Consider the following 26,240-nt stretch of genomic DNA (forward strand, 5'->3'; position numbering starts at 1 on the left):
GGTTGTGCGTTGCGCAGTTTGAGGTGTGTGCTTGAGGTAGTTGAGACTATGGTTTTTGATTGCACTGAGAGGGAGAGAGAGAGAGAGAGAGAGAGAAAGAGAGAGAGAAAGAGAAAGAAAGTGAGAGAGAGAGAGAAAGAGAAAGAAAGAGAGTGAGAGAAAGAGAGTGAGTGAGAGAGAGAAAGAGAGAGAGAAAGACAAAGAGAGAGAGAGAAAGAGAAAGAGAGAGAGAAAGGGAAAGAGAGTGAGAGAGAGCGAAAGAGAAAGAGAGAGAGAGAAAAAGGGAGAGAGAGTGAGAGAATGAGAAAGAGAGTGCGAGAGAGAAAGAGAGAGAGAGAAAAAGAAAGAGAGAGAGAAAGAGAGAGAGTAAGAGAGAGAGAAAGGGAAAGAGAGTGAGAGAGAGAGAAAGAAAGAGAAAGAGAGTGTGAGAGAGAGAGAGAGTGTTTTGTCTGATTGTGTGTTTGTATTCGTGCACACGTGCACTTAAATATTTCATTTATGCATATGGGTTCATCTAAGTCTGTTCCTGCACCCAACCATGACACAGCCATATTGGGCCATTTCAACTAAGAAAACGTCAGCTTAAAAAAAATCTAGACCACTTGGCCAATGCTTGCTGTATACATTTGTTTATTTGCTCTATTATCAAGCACAAATGGACTTGCTAACATTTGTTTTCTTTGCTCTGCACTGGTAAACCCCTGCCCATAGACCCATAATGTTTAGGGGTGTTCTTTCCCACCTTGTAATTTGATTTACTCCTGCACTTCACGACATGATATTTATAAACGTGTCCATGGTGGCAGAGGGCCATGAAATGGTTTGCAAATCCCCATAAAAGCATGTTTATGACACTCACAACCCCTGGAATTCCATTACCACGCTCCGGGGAGAAGATTTACTTCCACGTGCAAGTAGGTGTGATTACTCTTTTTACACTTGTAAGTGTATGTTTTGCAGATTTCGTAAATCAGGCCATTTACACAGGTGAGTTCAACTGAGGTGGGCAAATAGCTAAGCTAATTTGGGTCAATGGATCCCAAAAACGGATTTGACCTGGTCAAAAAGTTCCATTTGAGTGTGTAAGTTCCTTTCAGGCGCCCAAATGACTTCTGGGATTGAACCAAAATTAGCAATTTCCAAAAATTGACATGTTGAGGCTGGATCTAGCAGAACCAAAGGTTGTACTAGGTAGAGTAGATGTCTGTCACTCAAGCCCCTACATCAGAGGTTCTCTGGTTACCCTGGATCTAACTCACAACACATTTCCCGAGTAGTTGTGTGTTACTCTAGTTTAATTGTTTATGCAAGCATTTTTCAGGAGTAAGACATATTTATCTAAAGGAAAAAACATTGTGAGTCACGAGACTTGTTTTGCCCCCAAAGGAGCATTTCTTCTTACGCCTGGAAATTTGTCAATCACATCTAAGCCTGAAATAAGAAACAAATACTTTAAAATGCTCAGTAAATCAGATTTGATATTCATAAGTAATTCACATTTGAAACGGGATTAAGACACAAATACTCATAGAAAAAGTTTTGCCGCTCAGATCGCCTGTCAGTGTCAGCCCATCTTTTAATTTCAGTGCCTAGTTCTCTGTCCGCATGCATATATCTATCTACCTTGCAGCCTAACGATATTTTTTCCCCCGAATCTATCGCTTTCAAATTAAAAAGCATCATCTCCGCTGAAATCTTTAGCATATGTGCAAGGTTATGTTGACTTTCCTAAAAAGTGAAAGCAGCGGTCTGGGCTGCCTGCTAATGAGGCAAACGTGAGAAAAGTTCAGGCGCCTTCTGCCCTTCAGATCAAACACTAGCAGTCAGTCGAGTGTGTCAGTCACGCGGCCCCCTCTTTCACGATCAGTTGTCACTGCTCAGCACGATTGTTATCCAATGTTCAGAAACAGCGTGTTAGGTCTTTGTCTTTTCCCTGCCCTCCCTGAGTCCCTTCATTCTGCTAATTCTCACCTCATTATTCGTGTAATACAATACATGATTTATGCCTCTTTTATTTGCTCTTCTTTTCTCACTGTCTCAATCTGTCTCTTTACCCTAGGTGGTATATTAGCATTTTTGGCTGTCTTGAAAGCTAAATAAGCCCTACTGTCCAACGCTGCTTATGACAATAACAGAGGTTAATGTGCCCTGTCCATGCAGTGTTAACTGATGTTAATTACGCACGCCGCAATTATGGGCCTAAAACCAAGGAGTGGGTGCTGAAGGAAGAGAACAGCAATTAACAGCTCTTAACCTCAAATTAGCATTAGCACCAACTCCCCCCACTCTCACTCAAAATAGGGAGACAAAGAGGCCAATCATTCTTTGTCATGTATGTCCTACAGAAGCAGCGCAACACGATGCAACACACAATGATGAACATGATTTGACGGAAATAATCGGAACTGAGTGCGGGAGTTAGGGAAGGTCCGGTCCTACTCCTACAGGCAAAGTGAGCACCCCGAGAGCCCATGAAACTGACACAGGTGGAGGGGGGTGGGCGAGTGCCGGAGCCTTGATGATGGAAATGATGGATAGATTGAGGGAGGGGGTATGGAAATAACGCCGAAGGTAGCGAGAAAACTGCTGAGACATCAGTAATACTATCCAAGAAGAGGACTACCCTTTTTTGTAATAATGTTGGTGATATTGACATATTGCTCGGTGCATCGCCTGCCCCATACGGGGTTGTTGGCTTTACGGCTGTGAAACTTTTGAGATGGAGCTGTTGTATGGCTGCCTATTATGTTTTCAAGAGTCTTGCTCTGTATGACTGTATGCTTTTGGTTTTGTCACGTAATAAAAACTAAAAATAAAATAAAAAATAAAAAAAACAATTTGCATGCAGTTTCCCATCCTGGGAAAGCTAACACTCCTGGTACAGGCAGGAGTAAACGTATTTTGAGGGTGGAAGTGCATAGGAAGCACTGACAAAAAAAATCGGTGGGTTTAGGTGGAGGAGTTTCTACATTTGGGAAGACTGAAGAGGTAAAAAGTTTGAATGTAGTGCCACACTTCTGCACGGCGTTGGTGTCTCCGTTCACCCCCACTCTCCCCCCCCACCTGCTGCCATGAATCAGTGTTAATGGCCCATCAGCGGGAGGCGAGAGTCTTCGCACAATGTGTACAAACGGAAAACCTCCCTTTGTATAGGTAGGCGAGTGCCCGGGGGGAGGGGTAGGAGGGGGGGCAGCTTCACACATACATGCCAGATGTCATGTCCAGAGCCTGCTGGGGGTCGGGTGGTATCAGATGTGCATACCTTCATTCTGTTTCTTGTGCAGCTGTTAGCAACACAGGTGGGCCTTGATTGCATCCACATGCATGGAAGTCCCGAGAGCCCTTGGAAGCAGCAGTAAGGCGTGTGCTTCCGGATAATGACGTCCTCGCGACTATTTTGACTACGCTTAGCTTGCAGCCACCAGTTATCTAGGCTAAATTACCTCATACCTGGATGCAACTAAATTGGTTTCTCCTCATGAGAATATTGTAGTACCGATCTGCCTAGTTTATGCAATTTTTAGAGCACACAGCTCCGTGGGGGTAGAATAATATTTGTGTAAATTTCTGAACCTAAAGATATGGGCATTTTTAAAAGGCAGGAGGCCATGTGTACATTCTGCCGACATGCTGGCACAGATGCCCACCAGGCAGATTGGCAGAATGGTGACAAACCAGGGCAAGGGGTTTTCAGATTGTGTGCATTTGCAGCTTTATTATATAGTGCGAGATCGACCCAAATATATCAGAGCACTTCACATGAGCACCAGGGACCTTACACAAGGACACATTCATTATTTTGGTAGGCGATGTAGATTAAATGATTTGCCCAAAATTCCAGAACGGTGAGGCCACACCTAGGCTCGAACCCTGTTCCCCAGCGCTAAAGTCAGAAGCTTTAGCCGTAATAGTCTGAATTCAGCACCTGAGCATAATAGGACAGAATGTATGAAGCTCTGTGGTAATACTGAATAAGCAGCTACCTATGTTATGCCATCTATTAATGGTTTATTAACCTTCCTGCTTTCTCAAATTTGCTTGAAAATGCACGGTTTTTCTTCTTTTTTTAAAAAAAATTCTTGGGGGGGGTAATCCCCCCAAACCCCCCTTTTGGGGTTCAGGCTCGCGAGCTGCGCTCGCTCGCTACGGTGCTGTATGCTAATTAGTTTGCGCCTCACCACTTTAAAATCTCACCCACCGCCCCTGCCAATCGCAAACGCGAGCAACTCATCTGCAAAACACTTAAACTGGTAAGTGCTAGATAAATACCCATACCTTTCCCACTCCACCTTCCACCAGCGACTGTATCAGCTTTATTATTACGCTTCAAAGTTGCTTTATGGTGGGCAGTGTGTAAAAAAACACACAGTTTGCCAATAATGCAAAGGGAAACCGCTACCTAACAGCTTTCTAAGCTTCACAGAAACTTTACAGAGAGGTGACGCGAAAATCTGCTACGTCTTGGCGGACACGCGCGCTGTCAGGCCGAGGGCGCGCACGCTCGCAATCAAAACACACTCTAAGCTGGTTCTCAGCACCGGAAATTGCGTCACTTTTGATTCGGAAGTTACGTTTGTTTACGGCTCCGCCTATCCCACGTGGGTTGTGTGCTACTGGAACAGCTTGTGTAGGGCAGAGGAAGTGCCCGAAAAAAGCAGCGTGGAAGCTGCTCCTGCTTTACAGTGAACTCGAGTGGCATCTGACGGTGAAGCAGGCATGGCGGCTCCCGTGCTGAATCTTAATAATGAGGTGAGTTCCAAGGAGGCGCGGCATCCTTCCTTGAGATAGTTTCAGTGTATTCGTGACTACTATAAATGCATATGTAACGCGTTCCTGCCGGTAGTGCTTGAAGTGGAATAAAAGAGCCGACAGTCTGTGATAGGGGCATGGCTGGGTAAATCATATGTAGAAGTCCTATACCGGAGGCATGATATCATTGGTCTATAAACATTTAAGCCTAGAGTTCTGCGCTTGACACACAGCACGTGCCACCTGATCAGGATATGGGTATCTCTGTGTGTTCGCTTCGAATACATCTGAACACATTTATATAGCGCTTGCTACAGTTGACGATACTGTACGCCAGGCAGCTTGCTGCTCCGGGAATTTAAGGTTACTCTGTTTATTGGTTATTGTTAGTTATTTATATTAATCTTGTACTCTCAAGGAATCCATTACAAGCATTCACTCACGTTTATTTTTTTGTAGATTCAATTAATATGAGTAAGGTGGGATCATTAGTGGGGGCGGGGGTACCTACCACAAAGTTTGTTGTGGTTTTGAAATGAGATGTGGCCAATTAGAAATGCAGTCGTAGAGATTAAGGTAAACACGTGACGGAGTAAACTGCTCAGCTACATAAAGTGTGCAGGGATAGGAAATAGGAGAGTGTCATAAGAAAGAAGAAGTGACAATTGGATGTTTTAATTCAATGTCAGTTTTTCATTCATGGGTTTTTTCAATATAGTGGAGAATTTTGTGATGGAATGGAATCTGAGGATGCAACACAGTAGAAAGACTCTATTTGCATGTGATAGATACAGTGCTACTATGTATCTTTGATATGAACCAGATTCAGACAAATAGTCTGGCAGCTCCTCTGGTACAGCACACCATGACTACAGCAACGACAGTTTTCCAGGTCAGGTGCTGGCAGTGTAATTGACTGGATGCATATATTGGGGATGCCTACATTGGGACGTCAGGTCATTTTAATAAATAATGTAATCATTGAAAAGATATTTCCGCAAATGCTGGAGCAAATATCTTCTTAGGCCCTTTTAGTTTGTCTCACCGTGATAGTTATAAAAGCAAAGTGGATCTATTTGAATGCCCCAGATTTAGCATGGAGCTACATTGGGGAGAATAGAACCACTCCAGCCAATGGAACTGTATTGCCTTCATTGTTGCGGTAGAAAGTAAAGATCCAGACACTAAAGTGATTGGGTGAAGACAGGACTATAGAAATGTCATGAAAACTTTTAGAAAGGGGCTGCTGATTAATTTTCTCTGAGATCTGCCATTTGGTTGATGTTAGATGTACGGGTGGAGCTGTAGATTCTGTTCAGGTTAGAGAATTTTTGGCCAGGCATACTCTTTTGCCTATCCCTAATTGCTGGTTCAGGAAGGATGAGATGCAGATATTCGGCACTTCATCGTGTTCATGTTGTGGGTTCTCCTGCTTGTAGCGAGCCCCAGTGCTTCTTGGAGTGACAAGATTGCCTTACACAAAGGCTGTGTCTAAGAGGGCGGGGGCAGCTTATAAAAAACACTTCAAAATGAACCCTAAACTGGTCCTACAAGAGGAGATATTGTATGCAATACTGAACAAGTGTACAAAAGAGGTAGTTAAAGCGAAGATAGAGTAGTGTGCTCACCGATCGGATTCAGCTCTATAATCGACAAGCACTTTGCAATGTACAAGAGAACACATTCTGCACTCGTGAAACTCTCTGTTGTTTCCCCCTCCCCCCAACCCTGGCTGATTGCCGGTTTTGAAGCTTTAAAATGGTATTACGTGTTTCAAACAAGGTGTAACAGCTTCCCATTGCCTACCCCTGTCTGAAAAGCTATTGGCATTGATGGCTGTTGCATGCATGTGATGTTCCGAAATGCATGATATTGGATTCAGAGACGGTTCGTGCCTTAACACTGCAATTAAACGTTTCTGAGGATCACATAATGGACCCTGTCCTTTTCCAAACTATTTATGCCCATATGAGCGTAGAATAGCATAGCTGAGTGTGCTCGGGCTAAACAACTCTTGCTGAACTTTAGAGTCCTTCTGATAGGCTGCACTCTCCCTCACACAGATGGAATGACACAGTGGACAGGGGAATGGAAATAGAGAACATTACCCTCGAAATATTTACACAGATCCCAAGTACCTGCATTTATTTCAGTAATGTGAGAACTAATTCTCAAATGAATAAATAATGACGATGTTGATCTAAGCCTCCTGCTTGTCCCAAGTGCAATTTTCCAACTCTTATTCTGCACAGCAACAAAAACAAATGTACATTTACCAATGCATTTTAGCCCTGCTTTTTTGTTTAACATCAAATAAATAACAACAATGTTGTTGTGAATAATTAGAATTGCAAATGTTTCAATTTTGAAAATATGAAACTCTGAAGATTTGAAATAAAAATGTCAAAGATCTGTGGGGAGGGGAGTGTCTTGACTATCTCAAGCACTCCTGTTCTCGCTTGCATCACTTTTCTCTGCTGTATGTGTGGGAGCAAATTATGGCTACTCCAAAACTGAAACACCCCAAAATTTACCTCAACTGGACTTCCCACTATTTACTGTATCGAAAACATTGTTATATCTCAGTTTCATGAGGAAATGTGTCCCTACATTAAGGCGATTCCCAAAACGCCCAAATCACTGAAAATGCAATTCATTAAAACAATTAAATAAGCAGTTCAGAGCTAATGCCATAAAGGCTCATAGATGCAGAGTTATACAAAATATGCAAAAGTCAGATAATATTCTAAGTCTCAAAGGTGCAGCAAAATCAGTGAAGAAACTGGCAGCTTTCCTAGCAGCATCAAGGAAAGAGAAACCTCTTCTTGTTCAACCCCACAATCAAGGATTTTTTTATACACAATCCTTGCACAATAAATCCACATTTCTACAAATCCATTGTGGTGTGAGAAAGTGTGTACATTTTTAGCAAATCAGAGCACGTGAAAAATAAAATTCATCACCTAAGCACTATGCAATGTTCTTGAAAAATTATTCAGCATCGTCTATGCTAACGTCATCCGGAGATGTTTTAGCAAATATGAAACATTACATAACGTGTATTTGTAAAGCGCACGTTCACCCATGGGTATCTTGGTGCTGAATAATGGTACTTGTTTTATCAATCTCAGAAGGATGAAAGGCTGAGTGGGCCTGCTGGGATTTGAACGTGTGACCATGAGGTCAAACACAGACCCCTACAGTGGATGCATTAGTCTACTAAGCCACCAGACCCGGCAATTGACAACAGGACTTTCTTCAAATGAATAGATCCAGTGAAGGAACGGAAACTGTAGTTACTTGTAACAATTTTACTTCCATACTGTGGAAAGGTAATCATGAGCAATGAAAATAAACTAGTATGACTTCAGTTTGTGTGCTGCGCAGCCTGTGTGGTGAGAATGTGAGTGCAGGAGGAAACGGGATTGACTTACAGAGATGACTTCCATCTTGTTGAAGCACCTTATTAAATCCACTTTTATACATTAAAAAAATATATTTCAAAAGCAATTCTGTTAATTCAATCTGTAGAGATAAAATCATGTGTAAAAATGCATACCGCACTTTATTATTAATGCACGAAAATATAATTCCGCAAAACACTTCTATATATGCCCCCCCATCTTTCAGGAATCTCCCCATCTGCTTGTCTCGCACTAATTCTCACTCCTTGCTCTTCACCATTCCCTGTTTCCCTATGTTACACAAACCACTCCCACCTGTTTTCAATGCACATTTTTTAACTTCATCACTGTTAATATTTTGACAGCTATGTACCACCCTCACATATTTCCTATAGAACTGAAATTGGAAAATATGTAACCATTGCGCTCTACAGAGAAGCCAATGTTTGGATGAGTTTGTAGTCTGAACACCTTTCCAATGCAATAACAGGCAAAAACTTGTACTATCGTCAGCCTTAAAGCAAGAGTTCTCAATCATGTTCCACCTAGAAAACTCAACTATACCATACATTCCCACAGGCACTAAGAGTTGGCTCTGTTTACAGAGAAAGATATCCGTGTTTTTGATTATAAAGTTAAGGACATGAATATGGTTCCAGTCCCAGCCATGTGTCCTTCTGATGCATTGTCCTATTTGAGTTTGTCAAACCTCCCAGCTCGCCATATCATCTGTCCTGGATCATTTGTAGACTGCCCATGGGCTTTCCTGTCAGTTGACCACACAGGACTTGTTTTTGTTGCGAGTTCCTCAATCTTGTGCCTAAAACATCTCCTTTCACCTTACATTTTGTGTCGCCCTGCTTCCATTCCTGCAACTACTGTTTCCCACCTATCAACCAGGGATAGTTTATACATAAGAGATTTGTGCCTGCGCTCCCATGAGCGGCTTCTAATTTCCCACTAAGATCCATCATCACCTATTCGTGATACAAGGTGTCACCTCCCAGCATTGGACATGCTATCACCCCTAGGAACCGGCTACATTTACATGGTTTGGTGAGAGGCAATGCACACAACAGCCCTCCTAACGCTTTTGATCTGTATTACATTGCAACTTTATATTTTAATTTGAACCTAAGGTCATAACAAACTATATTTGTAAATATAATAATGTGTTTAAAAGTAAGAATGACTGTGAATTATAAAGTTGCATCCACCAAAGTAACAAGAAAGATGGGATCATCAACTCCTAAGAACATAATCTACAGTATGAGTGCTTAGAGGTTGAAACACAGTGCCATGAGTCCATTAAAACAAGTTCAGGTCATATGAACAGTACAGTTGGAATCCCAGATGTCATATATTTCTTTTCTACAGATATTTGTTAAACTTTACAGTCCTAGTATGCACCATAAGTGAATTATCTGTGTCCCTTCAGTTGTCAAAAACTACTTTTCTACTACACTTAACAATAAAAGGAGCCCCAGATCTACATGCAAACTATTTGGATAGCTTATACTTCTCTACTGAAGCAAGATCTGGAACTGAATAAAGCCCTATTCTATTCAGACAAGGATGTTCTGTACTTGGATGTGTGACTGCTGTATATTTCTCATTTGCCTGTTGGATAGATCAGTTCTCTGCATGAACTAGAAGTGCTGGTTGATGTAAAGAGAGTTTAACTGTGTTCAGGTGCAGATTGTTGCAGCCCGACCTGAACAACCTCATTTGTTTGTTCTGTCCATTTCCTGATTCTACCCAAATAATATAGCGTATGGTGTATGCTGTTGTGCCAAGTCTGTGTACTTGAGGTTCCCTGTTCCTTTGTGGAATGTATGATGCAGTGACTGTTCTGACACTGATCATTGGGATCTTCAGTTGAGACCAGTAGGCCGAACAGGCAAGTTAGCATTGCTCCTGCTGGAGCATATATAACGCCTGCATTTTATGTACATAAGCAACACTCTATTAAAGGGGGGAAAAATACCAATTGGTGTCCCTACATCATCTACAAACATGCAACTTCAGATGTAACAATAAGGACGAGTTAAAAAAAAGCACATTAAAAAAAGTTCTTTTTCAGATGACAATTACTGTCAAGAAACGACATGCCCCCTGGTCCTTTATCACCTCCATTTGACACTGTGGAAGAAGAAAAACACCCAAAGAAGTGAATGTCATTGATGGAAAGAAAATCCTGCACCTGCCCTAAAATTAACTATTGGATGTCTGCATTGCTGCTGGTCAGAAACCAGATGAGGACATTAGGCTGGTAGTTGCTATGGGCACAACGAGGCATGTAAGCCAAATGCTACAGTTGGTTGCTGGTGCGCTCTATTTTAGGCAGCTTGTAACTGCTGAAATCTCGCATACCAGTGATTTATTTGAATGTATGACGTTACAATGAATTCCGTTGCAACGCATGCCTTTACCATGCATGCGTTACAACGGAATTCGTTTTCCAGGCATAACCTTTACCTCGAATATTCCTTTACCACGCATACATTTACAACGTTTTTCGTTGTAAATGTATGCATGGTGAGGGCATACTCTTGATAAAGCTTATAACTCTCCCCTTAAATGCCCCCTGCCTCCACTCCTTATATTTACCCCTGCCCTTAACCCTTAATATATATATATATTTATTTTACTAAAATGCCCCTTACCTTTTAACTCGCCTTCTCTACTTCTTCTATGGTTACGTCGGTCGTACGTCATTGAGAGGAAGCGGAAGTTACTTTCCGTTTCCTCTCTAACAACGTTGATTGCTTCAGCTTCGTCTTCAGCTTCGGCTCTTCAGGTTAGTTTTGTTTTTTTGGGGGGGAGACCCCCCCAGCCCCCCTTTTTATCCCAACGCTTTATTTTTTTTATGGGGGAGACCCCCCAAACCCCCCCTTTTTTTTCTTTTCATTTACCACACATGCCTTTACTACGTATTTCGTAGTAAAGGTATGCGTGGTAAAGCCTCTCGTTGTAACCATGCATGCGTTGTAAAGCATGCGTGGTAAAAGATTTCGTGGAAACGGCTTCGTTGTAGAGGCCGTTTCCCGATTTATTTAAGCCACTAAAAAATCATACCGTGGCCATCCAGTAGATATTTCCAGTAACCCTTGGCTGGATTAAACTAGCGGTGTTGTGAAAGGAATTTATGATCAGCCACATGTCATTCACTCCAGTGCAGGCAAGGTCTTTTTGGCAAAATAGCCCGCTCCATGACGAGCACTGTTTCACGTAATGAAAACTAAAGTTCCATTTTTAATTCCAACTAAGTTCTTTGATCCAGTAGGCTCATTCTATAGTTATTACTCCTCTCCAATCTTACTGAATCATATTTCTACTTTTGGTTACAGAGTCAATAGATAAATTCCTGAACAAACCTTTTCAAAAGCTACAAGCTGTGTTTAGATGCACATTCACGTGGTGGGGTCACAATCATCTGTAAACGCTATGTTTTCACTCAAATTTTTAAATTCTTTCTTACACCATGCTCAAATTTCTGGTCATAAAATATCTCATTGTAGTGCTTCCAAAGGCAGTATACCTGAACATGAAAAAATATGCAAACAATTATACCACAAAAAAGCATTTGAGACATTGCTTTGTGTATGTACATGAAAGTACTTTGGATCTTTAATCAAGTAAACAGACATATCTTTATAAAAAGTCTTGTTATAAAAATATAACTAAAGGTAAAAAAGGATCAAGTACTGTAGCAGTGTAAAAACACAAATAACCATTCCCAGAATCAATATTTCAACAACAAACATCAAACACTAAGAGCTTATGTTCTGCTCTTTCGCCCATTCTATTTAACCTATTCCTTGAACCATTGGCTTACCTCCTAAAATCTTCTAATATCCAATACCATATGTATGCTGATGACACTCGGCTGTATCTCAAAATCACCTCCCCAGAGGACCTCATATCCCTCAATTCCATCTTACAAAACACACACCTGTGGCTCACAGTTAACCATCTCAAACTCAACGCTGCCAAAGCGGAATTTCATCTCATCTCTCCACCGAAACACAGCCCCAAAATTGATCTTTGGTTGAAACATCTTACAGCCCTCAAATGCTCTCCCTATATATTAGACTCCGCTAGATCACTAGGTATTACATTAGACAAACACCTAAATATGCCCAAAAGCTAGAAAAATCAGTGGGCAGCAGATCCTCACTAAGTGCGCTCACCATGCTTCTGACACCATAACGAACTCACAAAAAGAAAGTGAGTGCCAGAGCATTCTCGGCTATTGCACCCGATGATATGGAACTCTCTACCACTGGATGTTTGCCTAATCTCCTCCACCTCCTCCTTCAAAAAAGTAGCCAAATCTTTTCTAATGACGAAGTTTTTACCTTAAGAAAATATTACTCTCATATTGAAAATGTATAGTCGGCAAACTCCTATGGGGATTCTCCCCTCCTATTACTGTCTTTATTCTTTATTGAAGACCAATCCGTGTTATACTATTAAACTTTGATTTGTTTAGTTCTCAAGCATGTATTTCCTGGTTTAAAAAAAAAACCATTAAGACCAAATGTTACACTCTTCCCTGTCGAGTAAAGCGCTCTGATACCCACTAGGGTCACTTTCGCGCTGTACAAAACATTATAAATAAATGTGTTGTTTTAACACTGTTCTGCTATCGGAACAATCCAATCCTACTTCAGTTAGTATTTTCTAACAGAGCAAGGTGTAAAGTCTTTCAGCCATTGCTTTAACCAGTGTTGACATTTTGGTCTCTCATTGTCTTGTGTACTTGAGACAGAAAAAGGCTACCTTGGACAATTAAAGCCCCCATTAAAGTACAATCACTAGATGAACCAATAGGTTATAATAATTATTGAAATCATACTAAATGCCCAGGATTCAATCTATATCAAAAGGAATACATCCATCCAACTGAGTAATTGAACTAAAATTTTGAATCCATTCATGGACAGCAGGAGTTCGGGTCTCTAGATCCAAGCAAAGCACCATTTAGCACAGTGTCCGAAGCTGCACGAAGTCCAAATGAAGAGTCTGACACCAGTAGGCACTATATACTTGAAGGGGAACATAATGACTTGGGTTTCCTACTCCAGTGAAGCACCACATAGCACAGTGTCTGGAGAAGCCTTAAGTCTGAATGATAAGAGCAGTCTGACATTCGCAGGCACTAGATACTTGAAGGGGACTAGGGGAATGGGCACATACTATGTGCTCCTTCGACCATCTAGTGTTTGATGGTGTCAGACTCTTATCGTCTGGACTGGGTGCGTCTCTGTGAGGAAGATGAATATGGGTGGGCGGGTTATCTATAGGTCAACACAATAAGGTCACTGTCTACAATGTTTTTATATTTCAGATTAAGCCTGTGCGCATGCGTGGACTTTAGGGTTTCAGTATGTGCACCATACTGTATGTGCACTGAAGCTTGGCATGTAGTTGATGCTGTACCCTAGTTCTTGTGTAATTAGATCATCCCCTTTATCCTACGTGCTAGATTGAATATTGATTGTGCAGTGCTTTATGCCAGTGGCTGTTTTGTCCCTTTGTGTGCATCATTCTTATTCTGAAGAGGCATTGGTATTCGAGGCAGCAGGCATTGTTCCTCCAAGATCTGGAAAACATCCCGGTATCCATCAAGAATCCCCAATGTACCTAGAGGGCTTGGAGTCCCTCCCCGAGTTTAGCCCTCTGGAAGTGAAGGTATTTATGGGAGATCTGGAGACGAAAAAGATATCACGCATATTCCAGTCACTAGTCACACACTGTTCCCCCACACTGCAGAAGCTCCGGGAGACTTGGGAAGGGGACATAGGAGAATTAGAGGAGGAGGATTGGAGGGAGGCGTTGGCAGCCCCCAGGGGTGCTGCCATAGCGATGCGCCTATGGCACATCCAATTTAATTACCTACATGGAGGTTACTTCACTAGAGAGCGATTATGGCGGGCGGGACTGATCGCATCTCCGGACTGTCTCCGATGTGGCCAGGGAGTGGGGACATTTATACACACAGTGTGGAGTTGTGGCTCTCTGGATCGGTTCTGGAAGGGAGTGCTGGATTGCATGTCTGGAGTTCTGGGGTGGGAGCTCCCCCGTACGCCGCAGTTAGGCTTATTGCATGTGATGGATGGGGTAGGCAGTAATGTCTATAAGAGGCATTTATTGCTGCTGGGTCTCACATTGGCCAAAAGAGACGTGGCCAGAGCGTGGAAGGATCCGCTGGCCCCTTCTGTGGTGGCTTGGGAGAGAGGATTAGACTTTTGTATGGGAATGGAGAAGCCGATTTTAGTAGCCCGAGGATGCCCACGAAAGCACTATAGAATCTGGAAACGCTGGGCTGAATTTAGGGGCCTGTGGCTTGAGCCGCCGGTGGAACGGGAAGATCTTCCGGAGGTGGCATGAAGGGGCCATGGTAGAGGGTACATACATGCAGTCATTTAGATGAGTAATATGTAGGAGACGCGTGACGGACTTAGTGCGACTTGGGGGGACAGGATCCGGGAGGGGGAGTAGGGGGGGGCTAGGGGGGAGGAGGGGGGTGCCTACTATTGCTTTGTTTATGTTTGTTTATCAAAGAAAAGAAAAGTTGATTGCATCTCAATTGATGTCGTATATTTGTCCTGCAGATATCTCTGGCGTGCAGAGCTCTGCGGAATGTGTGCAATCTATCAATAAAGTATGTTTAAAAAAAAAAAAGAATCCCCAACGTTACTACAATTTATGAAAGAGTTGAAGATGCATCTCTTTAAGAAAAACTCCATCACAATGCATTGAGTCCACAATCTTGCTACCTCTATCACTTGTTGCCTTTTGGATAGCTTTGCGCTATAGAAATATTACATGCATACATACATACATACATACTTATGTATGTTGTTAAAAGTGAGAGTGCTATGCAGTACAATTTGTGGTTTGCATTTCACCATATCCCAAATAGGTTCAGTTCTTTCTATCAGTTGGTCGAGTTCTTCATAATTGCAATTAGGTAAGCATAGAATTAAGGTCTATAATTCTGAGACTAAGCAAGAATGGGTGGGGAGTTTGTAATCTTAGATAAACAGTACACTTTATAAACCAGCATATATTTATTTGTGTTTCTGCGTAACACAGAAAGGACCAGAGGTGGCAGAGCATTCTACATAGGTTGCAAGTTCAATATTAGACTCTCCTAAAGCAATATGACCGCAGTAGAGCATCAGGATGTCCGCTCAATAAGGCAAACCTTGCAGTCAGCCCAATACCGAGTCAGCAGACATAAGCAGACTGAGAGACATTCCTACTGAATGCAAAAATATCGAGTTAGAGGTACAATCATACAGTTGGTGCATTATTGTTCAAGATGGACTCTTAACTGTGCAGTAGCTGCTTCCAGTTGACGAAACAAAGAGAACCCTCCACCCATGAATACCTCAAAACGAGCTGTGTAAAAAGCACTGACTTGGACTCTTATGTCAAAAACTCTTTCTTGGACTGTGAAGTTAATTCTTTCTACCAATCATGTGAGGGCCGACATTGATTATAGAACTGACGTTTTTACCATCTCACATCACTGTATCATACCTAGTAGCATACCTAAAAACCAGATCACACTTAGTTTCTTTACACAAGCTGAGTAGATCAGACAGTTCCCTTACCAGCCCCACCACGGCGCTTACTTCTTGTGGGGAGACTTCGTCCCTTTCTCACTGCAACTGGGGGAGGCGTCAGAACCAATGTCCATTTTCTTTCATAGAAAATTCTCAACCTGGATTCATACATCATCTCAATCTTCCAGTTCAACACTGCCCAGCAGGTTCACATTAGCAAGCTGCCTGACATTTCCCAGCTCTTCAGACAGTCTTCCAGACTAACTGTTAACTTTAAATTGCATCTTAAAAAACTGGAAAGTGGTTCATTTGTTTCCTGGTGCATGGCCCAAAAGGATTCTAGAGAACCTATACTCTTTTCCAAAACTGCAGTGATCGCCTCCATCCCTGCAAGTTTGAGGGTTACCGCTTTCAATCTGGACTTGACTGCAGCCATATTGGAATGTTATGTGTATTTGTAAAGTGCACTATCACCTGCGAAAGTTACTATCTGACAGCACAGCTCCAGTGGCTCACTCAGTGGGAAGGTGACAGAGGCCGGCAAACGGGAAACTTGGGCCCCTTTGTATCTCTCACAGTTGGCACGATTAGTATTACGCATATCTTCCCCGAAGGCAGATGGTGGTTCAGAGTTTCAGGTGCTCCACAGGTGCTGGATTCGGAGGCTTCAGATATCAAAAACTAAGATACCTTATGCCCTGTAGATTCAGCTGGAATTTCTTATCGAACTCCCGCATGGGTGTAACTGGCATGGACTGAGGGAATGGGCGACAGCTGGGGTGTCTACCATAGGGACTTTATATGAGGATGGCACATTGCTACCATCTGAAGAATTCAGAGAGAGAGATGAGCTCCAACATGGGCACTTTCTTTTAAACAGGGCAATTACGGCCGGGTTCCAGAAACACTGGAGATTGGGAGTGTCAGAACCCCCATAGGCGGAAGTGTCAGTATGTAGGCGGAATAGTGTCAGTATAGGATGTCATCCGTAGCTACACACAAGGCATTCACTTGTTTATATCGATGGCTCCGCAACTAAGTGCTGCCCCCGCTAGACAACTTACAGGCATATTGGGAGGAAGACTTCGGGACCCCCCTAGATTAGAAGGTGTGGGAAGGACTACTATATTGTGCTCCCAAAGTTTCTAAAAATGCCCAATTAAAGCGGATTAATTTCTATGTGCTTCATATGGCATATCTCATGCCAGGAAGGATAAACTGCCATTTTGCGATGACGGAGGCTAAACGTCCCCAATGGGGTTTGTCTGGGGCTGAATTCCTACACCTGTTTTGGAGATGCCCAGAGCTAGGTGTCTTCGATGGTGACGGACACATTGACTGAGGTAATAGATAGTGAGGCCCACTACACACCGGGTCATTGCCTCATCAACTGGTTCCCGCATACACCCAAGTCTAAAGTAACTCGTAGTTTTCAGGACCAGGCAGCTTCTCTTGACCAAAAGGGAGATTGCCTGGAACTGGAAGGCACAGAGAGGGATTAGTGCTGAGGGATGGATAAGGGAAGTCCTACGCTGGGTGGACTATGAGGGAGCGGTATGACTCGGAGAGGCCAGAGATCCCTCAAGACTGCTAGAGCTTGGGAAGCATCATTAGAAGACTTGAAACACCCGGAATGAACCTTACCCGAAGAACCTCTACATCTGCCCTGTTGACATGGTTAACATTCTAGACCTCTGAGAAAACAGATACGATGCAAAGGGATATCGCCCTCTAGACTACGCACATATAGACAATTTCACAACTTTGGCACTAATATTAACAAATACAATGGAGCATTCCCAGACACCCTCTTTATTCCACATTGAGGAACAAAGTCAGTTTATCGTTGTCTACCTAGTACCAGGCCCAGCCATGGCACGCCAGGGGTGGGGGGGAGGGTAGAGGGGGGGTGGGGTTGCTACACCCTATAGGCAGCACAGCAAGTTGATTATCACGGTTCTTAGAGACAACAAAGACTTTATGTCTAACAAGATAACCTCTCTAAAATAATGACCCTATTATTACTGATTGGGAGAGCCCAGTCCCCTGAATCTTGTTGGGCACGAACTTGCATGCATTACCTGTGAAATGTGAAATAGCAACATTTAATGTTTATATGTCAGATTAGTACCAATCACCTGGTTGTAGTTGAAAACAATAAAAACTTTGTTTAAAAAAGAAATATATTAATGCTAGCATGACCTAACAGTGACTACCACCCAAAAGCTATTTTTAACTGTGGCAGGCTTAGTTATCGTATGTAGAAAACCAGTGTACAGATTAACATCCTGATACTGTATCTCAGGAATACGACTAGCTAGAAAAATATCTAAACAACTATTTTCAGTATTTATTAAAAATCCAATTCAATGGTGAAGTTGGAGTTTTAATAAATATGGAGGAAAAGTAATTTTTAGAAAGTTACCTTTTCCCTGCCTGAAGCTTTTGGAGGTTAATTTGCACTTGCTCTCCAACTTTTCCAGTTATGGATTAGCTTAATAATAGATGAGGAAAAAGTGCAAAATGCCTCTCGGGAGTTGCACAGTAGGTCACTGTAATTGACAGGTCGACCCGAATGGTACCTCACTTGTGTGGGTAGGCCTAGTGACGTGATAGTAAAACCGGAAACCCTAGTTGTGATGAATCCTTCCAGTGGGTAGTCACCCACCCGAAGTAAGAATCCATTTTCTTACAACGCCCATGTGATAATCTTCACTATTGTTAAAGTTCCTATTAGCACGTTAAATTCCTGCTTACAGGATGCTGTCAATCCTGTGTCTTGGATGACAGTTTTGTTCATGAACAATGGACTCGTTGGACTTCTCTTTCTTCTCAAACGTGCACTAATAATATTATTATTACGATGTAAATTCAGGTAAAAAATATACAGGATGCACCATTGTATCCCCTGTGTTCAGAAGTTCATTCATTATGGTGTCTCTTTAAACAAAAAAGCAGGCTTACTAACTTGCAACAGAGGATTTTCTTGTTACACCGTGCTTTGATGGAAAAGTCCAAGTATTCGGGACTGGTTCCTCAGAGAACAGACAGCGGTTTCCAGCCCAGCAGCTTCAGTCCATATCTGCTACAAAATGTCAATTGATAGCTAGTTCCTGGGATATCTCTGTGGCAGTAACCAGTTCCTTTACTCAGAAACGTTTCTACACTCAAAAGGCATAGGAGAGAGGCTTCATAGCAAGCAGGCAGTAGAAATGTACATTTGCAGCTGGGCCCACTAGTTTTTCTTCCAGGCATCCACAGCTCTGACCCCATGTCATCTGCACTCTCAGGAGAAAAGGTCTTCTTCCTCAGGCAAATCAAACTTTTTGGCTGTACCTGACTTTTATGTCCTTATGGGTCAGCAAGAGTCTGTCTTCCTTAGCCCTTGGAGCAGCTCTCTAGTCCCAGAGATTCCAGAGAGCTGGTGAGAAACATTTTCTCTACTTTCCTCTACATTCCGGTAGGCAGTATGAAGGTATTTTTCTCTTCTTTGGATCCAGGCAGCTTCACCTGAAAGGAAATGATATTCAAGAAAGTAAAATAGAAATAAAGCAAAGGCTGAGAATGGAAACAATATGTGCACTGAATGTAGTCAGCTTTCAGCCCCATAAGGGGGAGATAAAACAAGAAAGCAGACAGAAAGGAGAGGAAAAGGTGGTAAAAAAGGTAATCTAGATTGTGTAAAAATGTTGGTACAGAATATACATAGTATTGGAAGGTGAACTGAAAATTATAGCTGATTTGCTAATGATAAGTAGTAGAAAGGAGGATCGAGGATAAGGACTGGCAGGAACGTGAATATGGGTAAGTTGCAGTACAGAAATGTGTTTATTTAAACTCTGATATCAATCTAGTGACAGCAGGGAGGACTCAGCTGTATCCATGCACATGTTATGGAGGTCTACCCCTTGATTTGGACATTCGTCCTAAACACAGAGAACTGGTGTTGCAATACTTTTGGTAGGCAAATGTGGCCTAAATGTTACAAATGACCTTCCTGCATCTCATTGTTCTGCATTCTTTTAAAGGCATGATGTGTTAGTTTGTGAAGTTGTGCAGTTAAGTGCAAAACGCATGTTTCTGCCAGAGAAATAAGCCCTTTCTGAACACTGTTGCTATAGTTTAGAAAAGCAATATGACAACTGCAATCCTTCCATTGGTTTGGTTATATTTATCTGTATTCTGCAAATTTGGAGTTTGTAGCATTATCCTAACTAAAATAGGATTGAGGTCAGCTTCTCACAATTCAAAATGCAATCTTTTGCAAAAAACGTGGGCTTTATAGTAGATATTTCCATTTTGTCTCTAGCTGTAAGTGGGGAGCTTACATGACACAAATCAACTTTGTGGATCTGTACAAACGTTTGTCGCACACTTACTACTGACTGGCTGAAGTTTCAAATATCCAAAGTACATAAAAAAAAAGATTTTCTTTTCCTTATACAAAGACTAGCTGCATGTGCTACTAAACATGGTCTTTTAAGGATCTATTACCATTTCTATAGATGTATGTGAATAAATATTGCCTTCTAGTTTGCATCCCAAATTTGAACGTTGCAAGGTGGTGCAAAATATCGATGCATATTTATAGTTGACTTCCGGAACATTGAACATGCTAAATTGAAAACTAAGGGCCTGATTTAAATGTTGCTGGCAAGAGAACTGCATTGTTCTGGTGACTGGGTTCCCTCCCTGCCAACATAATGGTACACCCGTCCGATTTAAATTCGGACAGGTCATAGTTTGACATTGGATACTACTCTGTCTCCGCCATGGGCAAACCCGTCCAACAGAGTAAGGTCCATCGGAGGTTTGGCTATATGTTCACCTACCTAACTTAGATGGGCGGACATACATCTGTTTTTCAATGCCCTTCATTTCCAGGAAAAACCTTGCGATAATGGCACTGAAAAGTGCTCAATGTCCCCCCTACCATGGGAGGAAAATCCCTTAGCGAAAAGGGCATTGCTTTAATTTTTTGATTTCAAAAAGAAAATCCTGCTCTGAGATTTTCTTTTTGAAAACAAAAAAATTGTACGTTTGGAAGTCCGGCTCGGTCATGTTGACAGAGCCGTCCGTCAAACTTTAAATGCATTGGTGGGAAACCACCAACACGGTGGTTTCTGTCAATGCTTGAAATATCCACTGTGCCAGAGACTATTTCAAAATTTGGCAGCCTCTGTCAGGGTGACCGAGTTAATAAAAATACCAAATATTCAATCGGGCTCAAAACCTTGTTTATTTTTAGGATAGGGCACATGAAGCTGGGAGCTGATTTGTAGGCCAACCTGCCCTAGAGCCCAAATAACATTTGTTCATAGTCTAAAAAGGTTGCCCACGGTGACAGAAATGTTTTGCGAACAATGGGTCTTGGTTCACACAAGCTATTAATGAAACATGTTTGGGTTTTTCTGGAGACCTTTAAGCATATCTATTTTCCTACCTGAAGATGAAAACGACTTAGGAAATTTTAACAATCTAAAAAATGTCAATCTGGGAGGAGTGTGTACGAGAAATACTGGTGAGTGAAATGACTACTCTGGTGGTGAAAACTGTAATTGGGTAATCTGGGTATGGAGAGTTCTATTTGTTGTTTTTTATATGTTTTTGTTTAGCAAGATAATACCTGCATTTAACTAACTGACTACATGAGGAAGTAATTAATTATTCTATTTGTTATGCCCTGGAAGAAATACAAAAATTGGAAAGTTATGCACCAGTGTCAACATTATTGGCACAATTTACTGAAGTTCCTTGGATGGTGTGTTTTTAGTGGTTACATCCTTTACAAATGGGTTTTGTTCAAAGATTACATGTAAATGATAACTTAAAACTGCATATAATTTAAGTTCTTACACTTTTCTTTACAATATTTCCTTGACGATATCGTACTCTCCCATGATCAAATAAGTGATGTGGTCTAGAAATTTAAGAGAAGAGAAAAGTCCTAGAGTTACAAAATCAGCATTGCTCAGTCGGGTGAGAAAATGTGGCAGTGGTCTTAGGAGAATATTCATAAGGCTTTTATGTTGAGTCCCTTGCATTTTTTTTTCTTTTCAGGTTAAGTAGCATTTTCCACAGCATAAGGTACAGAAGAAAATTTGCTGGGTCTGTTTTTGATGGTCTCACTTTTAAGCGGGTAGGCAAATCATAACAATGGTTTGGTGCCTTCCCCTGTTGATTTTACTGTGACACTTTGGTAACTTTTGATAAACATATAAGAGCCCTATTGAATTTTGTTACCAATCTAGTCTGAATCAGTTCTACTAATAAGCAACTCCTTCTTAATGGCTTTCTCAATTGCAAATAAAGGTACGTGAGAAAGAACAGGCGAGATCCTGTATATTGACCATTTTGCACATAACAAGGATTGAAATACTAAATTTACTCCAAATTTCGCACTGAATTGAAACACAATTTCCTTTCTTTTTTCGGTCTAATGAGTTCCTTTGGTAACATCGACCATACAGGTGACATTGAGTTCATGGAAGGATTAAGTGAGAAGTGACCAACTGAGCTCCATAGGTATTTCTGACACCTGATGAGAAAATGTTTGTTGGTGTGTAGTTTTATAGTTATAGCTTTGGAGTGTTAACATAATGTGGTAAGTCAGTCACAATATCAGAAGTTGTTGAAGTGTGGTTTGTTATTGTTTTGAAATTGTTAACATGTTAGAATTGATACTAGGACATCCAGTGAAGATAGAGGTCTCCTTTTCAAGCTTTGTGTTGCAAATTACTTACAAGTACAGGATTGTCAGTCAAGCAAGAATTTGACTGGGATGAGCTTTGGTGGTGGCGAAAAGATTAATTTTAGCAAGTGGGAAAAAAATTTCCATAATGGTGTTCCTTGGCTTGCAGATGTAATTCTACTATTCATCTGTGGAAAAACAAAAGTTTACTCATGCTGGTCAAAATGAATTGTGAATGAATGAATTATAGTTGTAAAACTTGTGAATCTAACCGTTTTACAGTTAGGTTAAATAGTCACGGCTAAAACTGGCCAGAGTTTTTTGTATATATATTTTTAAATTTACTTTTAGCCACACTGCACCTCATTCGCACTGCTGCACAACATGGCTGAAAAACATTGACATAACCAAGGCCTCTCGTAGGCGGGACTTTTGGCTTTGCCAAAACCCCTCCCAGGTGACGAGTTCCCCCCCTCCCTTAGTCATTTTTCCAACCTCGCCCTTTTGACCTTTAAACACATCATGGACAACTTTCTTGGTGCCAAAAAAGGTCGCTGTTTATTAAAAAGAAGCACCCTCCGGTTGAAATGCCCTGCTGGAAATATCTAGTGCTTTGACATCTGAAGTTCTTCTGAACGATACTAGACATAATAAGACAGTAAGTTTATATGAAATGTCTTTTAGGGAAAGAGTGGAATTCTCGCCCCAGGAGGTTAGGGTTCGTAACACATCTCTAACATCCCATAGAGAGGTATATTTAGCGGTTGGAAGATTTAGTACCCTCATACTTCTCATTATCTTTTTAGTTAGTAAATTCTGTCCCACAGGTACACCCTCTACTAAGGAGTGTCCTGCAAATATAGCAGATCTATAAACATTCATGGTTCTGTAACTCAGACTTGATGTGAATGGCTCTTCCTGCAGGTTGCTTACACATAACCGGCCTTGCGGGAGGCGGAGGGGCTTAGTGGTTATATTCAAGTCTGCTTTTCATTGTACACTCTCCCCACAGACTATTTCGGACTGCGAAAGCGCCCAGTTTAAAATTACTATATCACATAATTTTACCTTTACTGGGCTTCTCATTTATCGCCCACCAGGTCCAGCCAGGGCTTTCCAAGAGGCCTTGGCTCAGACTGTTTCCACTCTTGTCCTAGAGTCAGCCAATCTGGATATTTTAGGTGGTCTTAACTTGCACCTGGATCGCCGGGACACCCAGGAGATTTCCAACTTCCTGGGCGACCTAGATGCCTGCTACTAACTCAGTTAGTGGAGGGACCATCCCAGCTCGCATGCCACTTACTTGATACGATATTCTCGAATCTTCAAACTTTAACAGTTAACACACCCCTCCCTCTAACATGGACGGACCACTTTCTTATCTCCATGCGTATCGATATTGTAGGCGCTCCCTTGAGGTCCCCCTATCGGTCATCAATGAAACGTCCTTGGCACAAATTGGACGAGCCTTCCTTTGTATCTATCTAAAACTCATCCCGCCCAGATTGGCCTACTGACTTGGAGGCAGTCGACAGAGCCTTTAGGGGCTGGATCAACAATACGCTTGACCACTGCATCCCGAAGAAACTGACCGGTGCTAAGTGTACGCAAATTCACACCTAGTACAATGAGACCCTCTTGGCGATAAAGAAAAACTGTTAAATTCTGGAGCGAGCTTTGAGGCGCACCTATGACACTACTGCAAAAAATGCCTATAGGAAGGCAATAAAAGCCTACCATAAAGCAGTCCAAAAGACTAAAGCCTTGTTCTATGCTAATTCGATTTTGTCAAGCTCCAATCCCTCTAAAACTATTTTTTCCTTCATGAAAGATATGTTAAAATCCCCGACAGGAACCAATGATACTATATCAACTAATACACAATATGATTCTCTGGCGAGGTATTTCATTAATAAGGTAGAGGCATCTACACTGCACTCGAAATTTGGCGACTCCACCTCAACAGTCCCCACTCCCCCTACTCCCTACAAAATCTGCCAATCATGTCTCTTAAAGACTTGGCTTGCCTGTCTTGGCAGCTAAGGTTAAATCAGTTTCCCCTGATGATCCCCTAAAACTAATCTTTTGATTGAGGGTAGGGAACTCATCAATAGATCGCTCCTGTTTACAGAGATCCTTAAGTCTTGGAAACATTTTAAAGTCGTTCCATTGCTGAAAGAGCCCACACTAGACACGTCCCTGCCTGAGAACTTCAATCAATCAATCAGTCATCTGTTAAGCGCACTAAATACCCGGGAGGGTCTCAAGGCGCTAGGGGGGAGGTGGGGGCCGCTACTGATCGAACACTCAGGTCTTTAGTATCCTCCTGAAGTCAGCAGGTCTTGGGTCTGTCGTAGGCTCAGTGGGAGGGAGTTCCATGTCTTGGCGGCGAGGTGGGAGAAGGATCTCCTGCCGTTGGTTGTTCTTCGGATGCACGGGACGGTGGCGAGTGAGAGGTCGGCGGAGCGTAGCTGGCGGTTGGGGGTGTAGAAGGAGAGCCGTCTGTTGAGGTAGGCTGGGCCGGTCTTGCGGAGTGCCTTGTGTGCATGGATGAGGAGCTTGAAGGATATCCTCTTGTTGACGGGGAGCCAGTGCAGGTTGTCGTGGTACATCGAGGATCAGTCGTGCCGAGGCGTTTTGGATGCGTTGTAGTCGATTGATGAGCTTGGTCGGGGTGTTCGTTGCTGTGTGGTTTCCCTTCCTCGCGGCCGGGCTTAGCTCCGCCCCCCGCTCAGGGGCAGAACGCGCAATTCCCACGCGCCAGGAGGCGCATAAAGACTCGCCTGTTGCAGAGTCCCTTGGTGTTCGTTGCTGTGTGGTTTCCCTTCCTCGCGGCCGGGCTTAGCTCCACCCCCCCCCCCCGCCCTCACCGACCGGCCGGGCTTCGCTCCGCCGGTCCGGACCACATCACCTGACTGCAAGCCCCAGGAGCCTCAGGGGCAGAACGCGCATTTCCCACACGCCAGGAGGCGCATAAAGACTCGCCTGTTGCAGAGTCCCTTGGTGTTCGTTGCTGTGTGGTTTCCCTTCCTCGTGGCCGGGCTTGGCTCCGCCCCCCCCGCCCTCACCGACCGGCCGGGCTTCGCTCCGCCGGTCCGGACCACATCACCTGACTGCAAGCCCCAGGAGCCTCAGGGGCAGAACGCGCATTTCCCACGCGCCAGGAGGCGCATGAAGACTCGCCTGTTCCTTCGTCCCGCGCGGGACTCGCCGGGCTAACCCTGGGCAAAGGGTGGGCCCTCTGTGGCCCTCAGAGGCCTGAGGAGGACGGGACGGACCACCCCCCTTGGTTTTTCCACAAGAGGAGGTAAAGAGACTTGGACTCCATACTTCGTGGTCTACTTAATATTTGATGTTATTAACGGACTTTGATTTTTGTACTTTGAATTTCCTGACCGTGTCGCTGCTTGGTATTACCCATATACATCTTACTCATAACCAAGCCACATTATGACTCGTCAGGGGATTAACAGAAATGTCATCCCTCAGGGGGTTCATGCCATGGGACACAAGTCCACCACCTAAACGGGATAATATTGCCCAATATTGAAACAGATGGAAATAATTCTTGCCAGCCCGTAGATAGTATACTCAGTCCAGACTCTCCTTTACTAACAGCCGGTATTGTGCAAAGCCTCTCATTGGAAGAGGAATTAAATATCCTGTGTAAAACTAGGTATGTTCCACTGGAACCGAGATTCGAACAAATTAGTGCCCTACCTTGTCACCCCAGCAGTATCGGTACATTATCCCCTAATGACTGCCCGCTGGAACACCCCCTATTACCTCAAAAAGTTAACACCCAAAGCATAGTAC

The 26,240-nt window shown here is 42.8% G+C and overlaps 1 protein-coding gene across 1 annotated transcript in view; it reads left to right on the forward strand.

Annotated features, from left to right (window-relative positions):
* The first annotated feature begins 4,574 nt into the window (after nucleotides 1-4,574).
* The window catches only part of SRFBP1 (serum response factor binding protein 1), a 271,124-nt gene continuing 249,458 nt past the window's right edge, over nucleotides 4,575-26,240 (forward strand). Inside the window, exon 1 of the mRNA XM_078675562.1 lies at nucleotides 4,575-4,749. Coding sequence (XP_078531688.1) covers nucleotides 4,717-4,749 — 33 coding nt within the window. The 5' untranslated portion in view covers nucleotides 4,575-4,716. The remainder of the gene's footprint in view (nucleotides 4,750-26,240) is intronic.

This window comes from Lissotriton helveticus, chromosome 2_1 (genome assembly GCF_964261635.1).
Source record: "Lissotriton helveticus chromosome 2_1, aLisHel1.1, whole genome shotgun sequence".
NCBI lineage: Eukaryota > Metazoa > Chordata > Amphibia > Caudata > Salamandridae > Lissotriton > Lissotriton helveticus.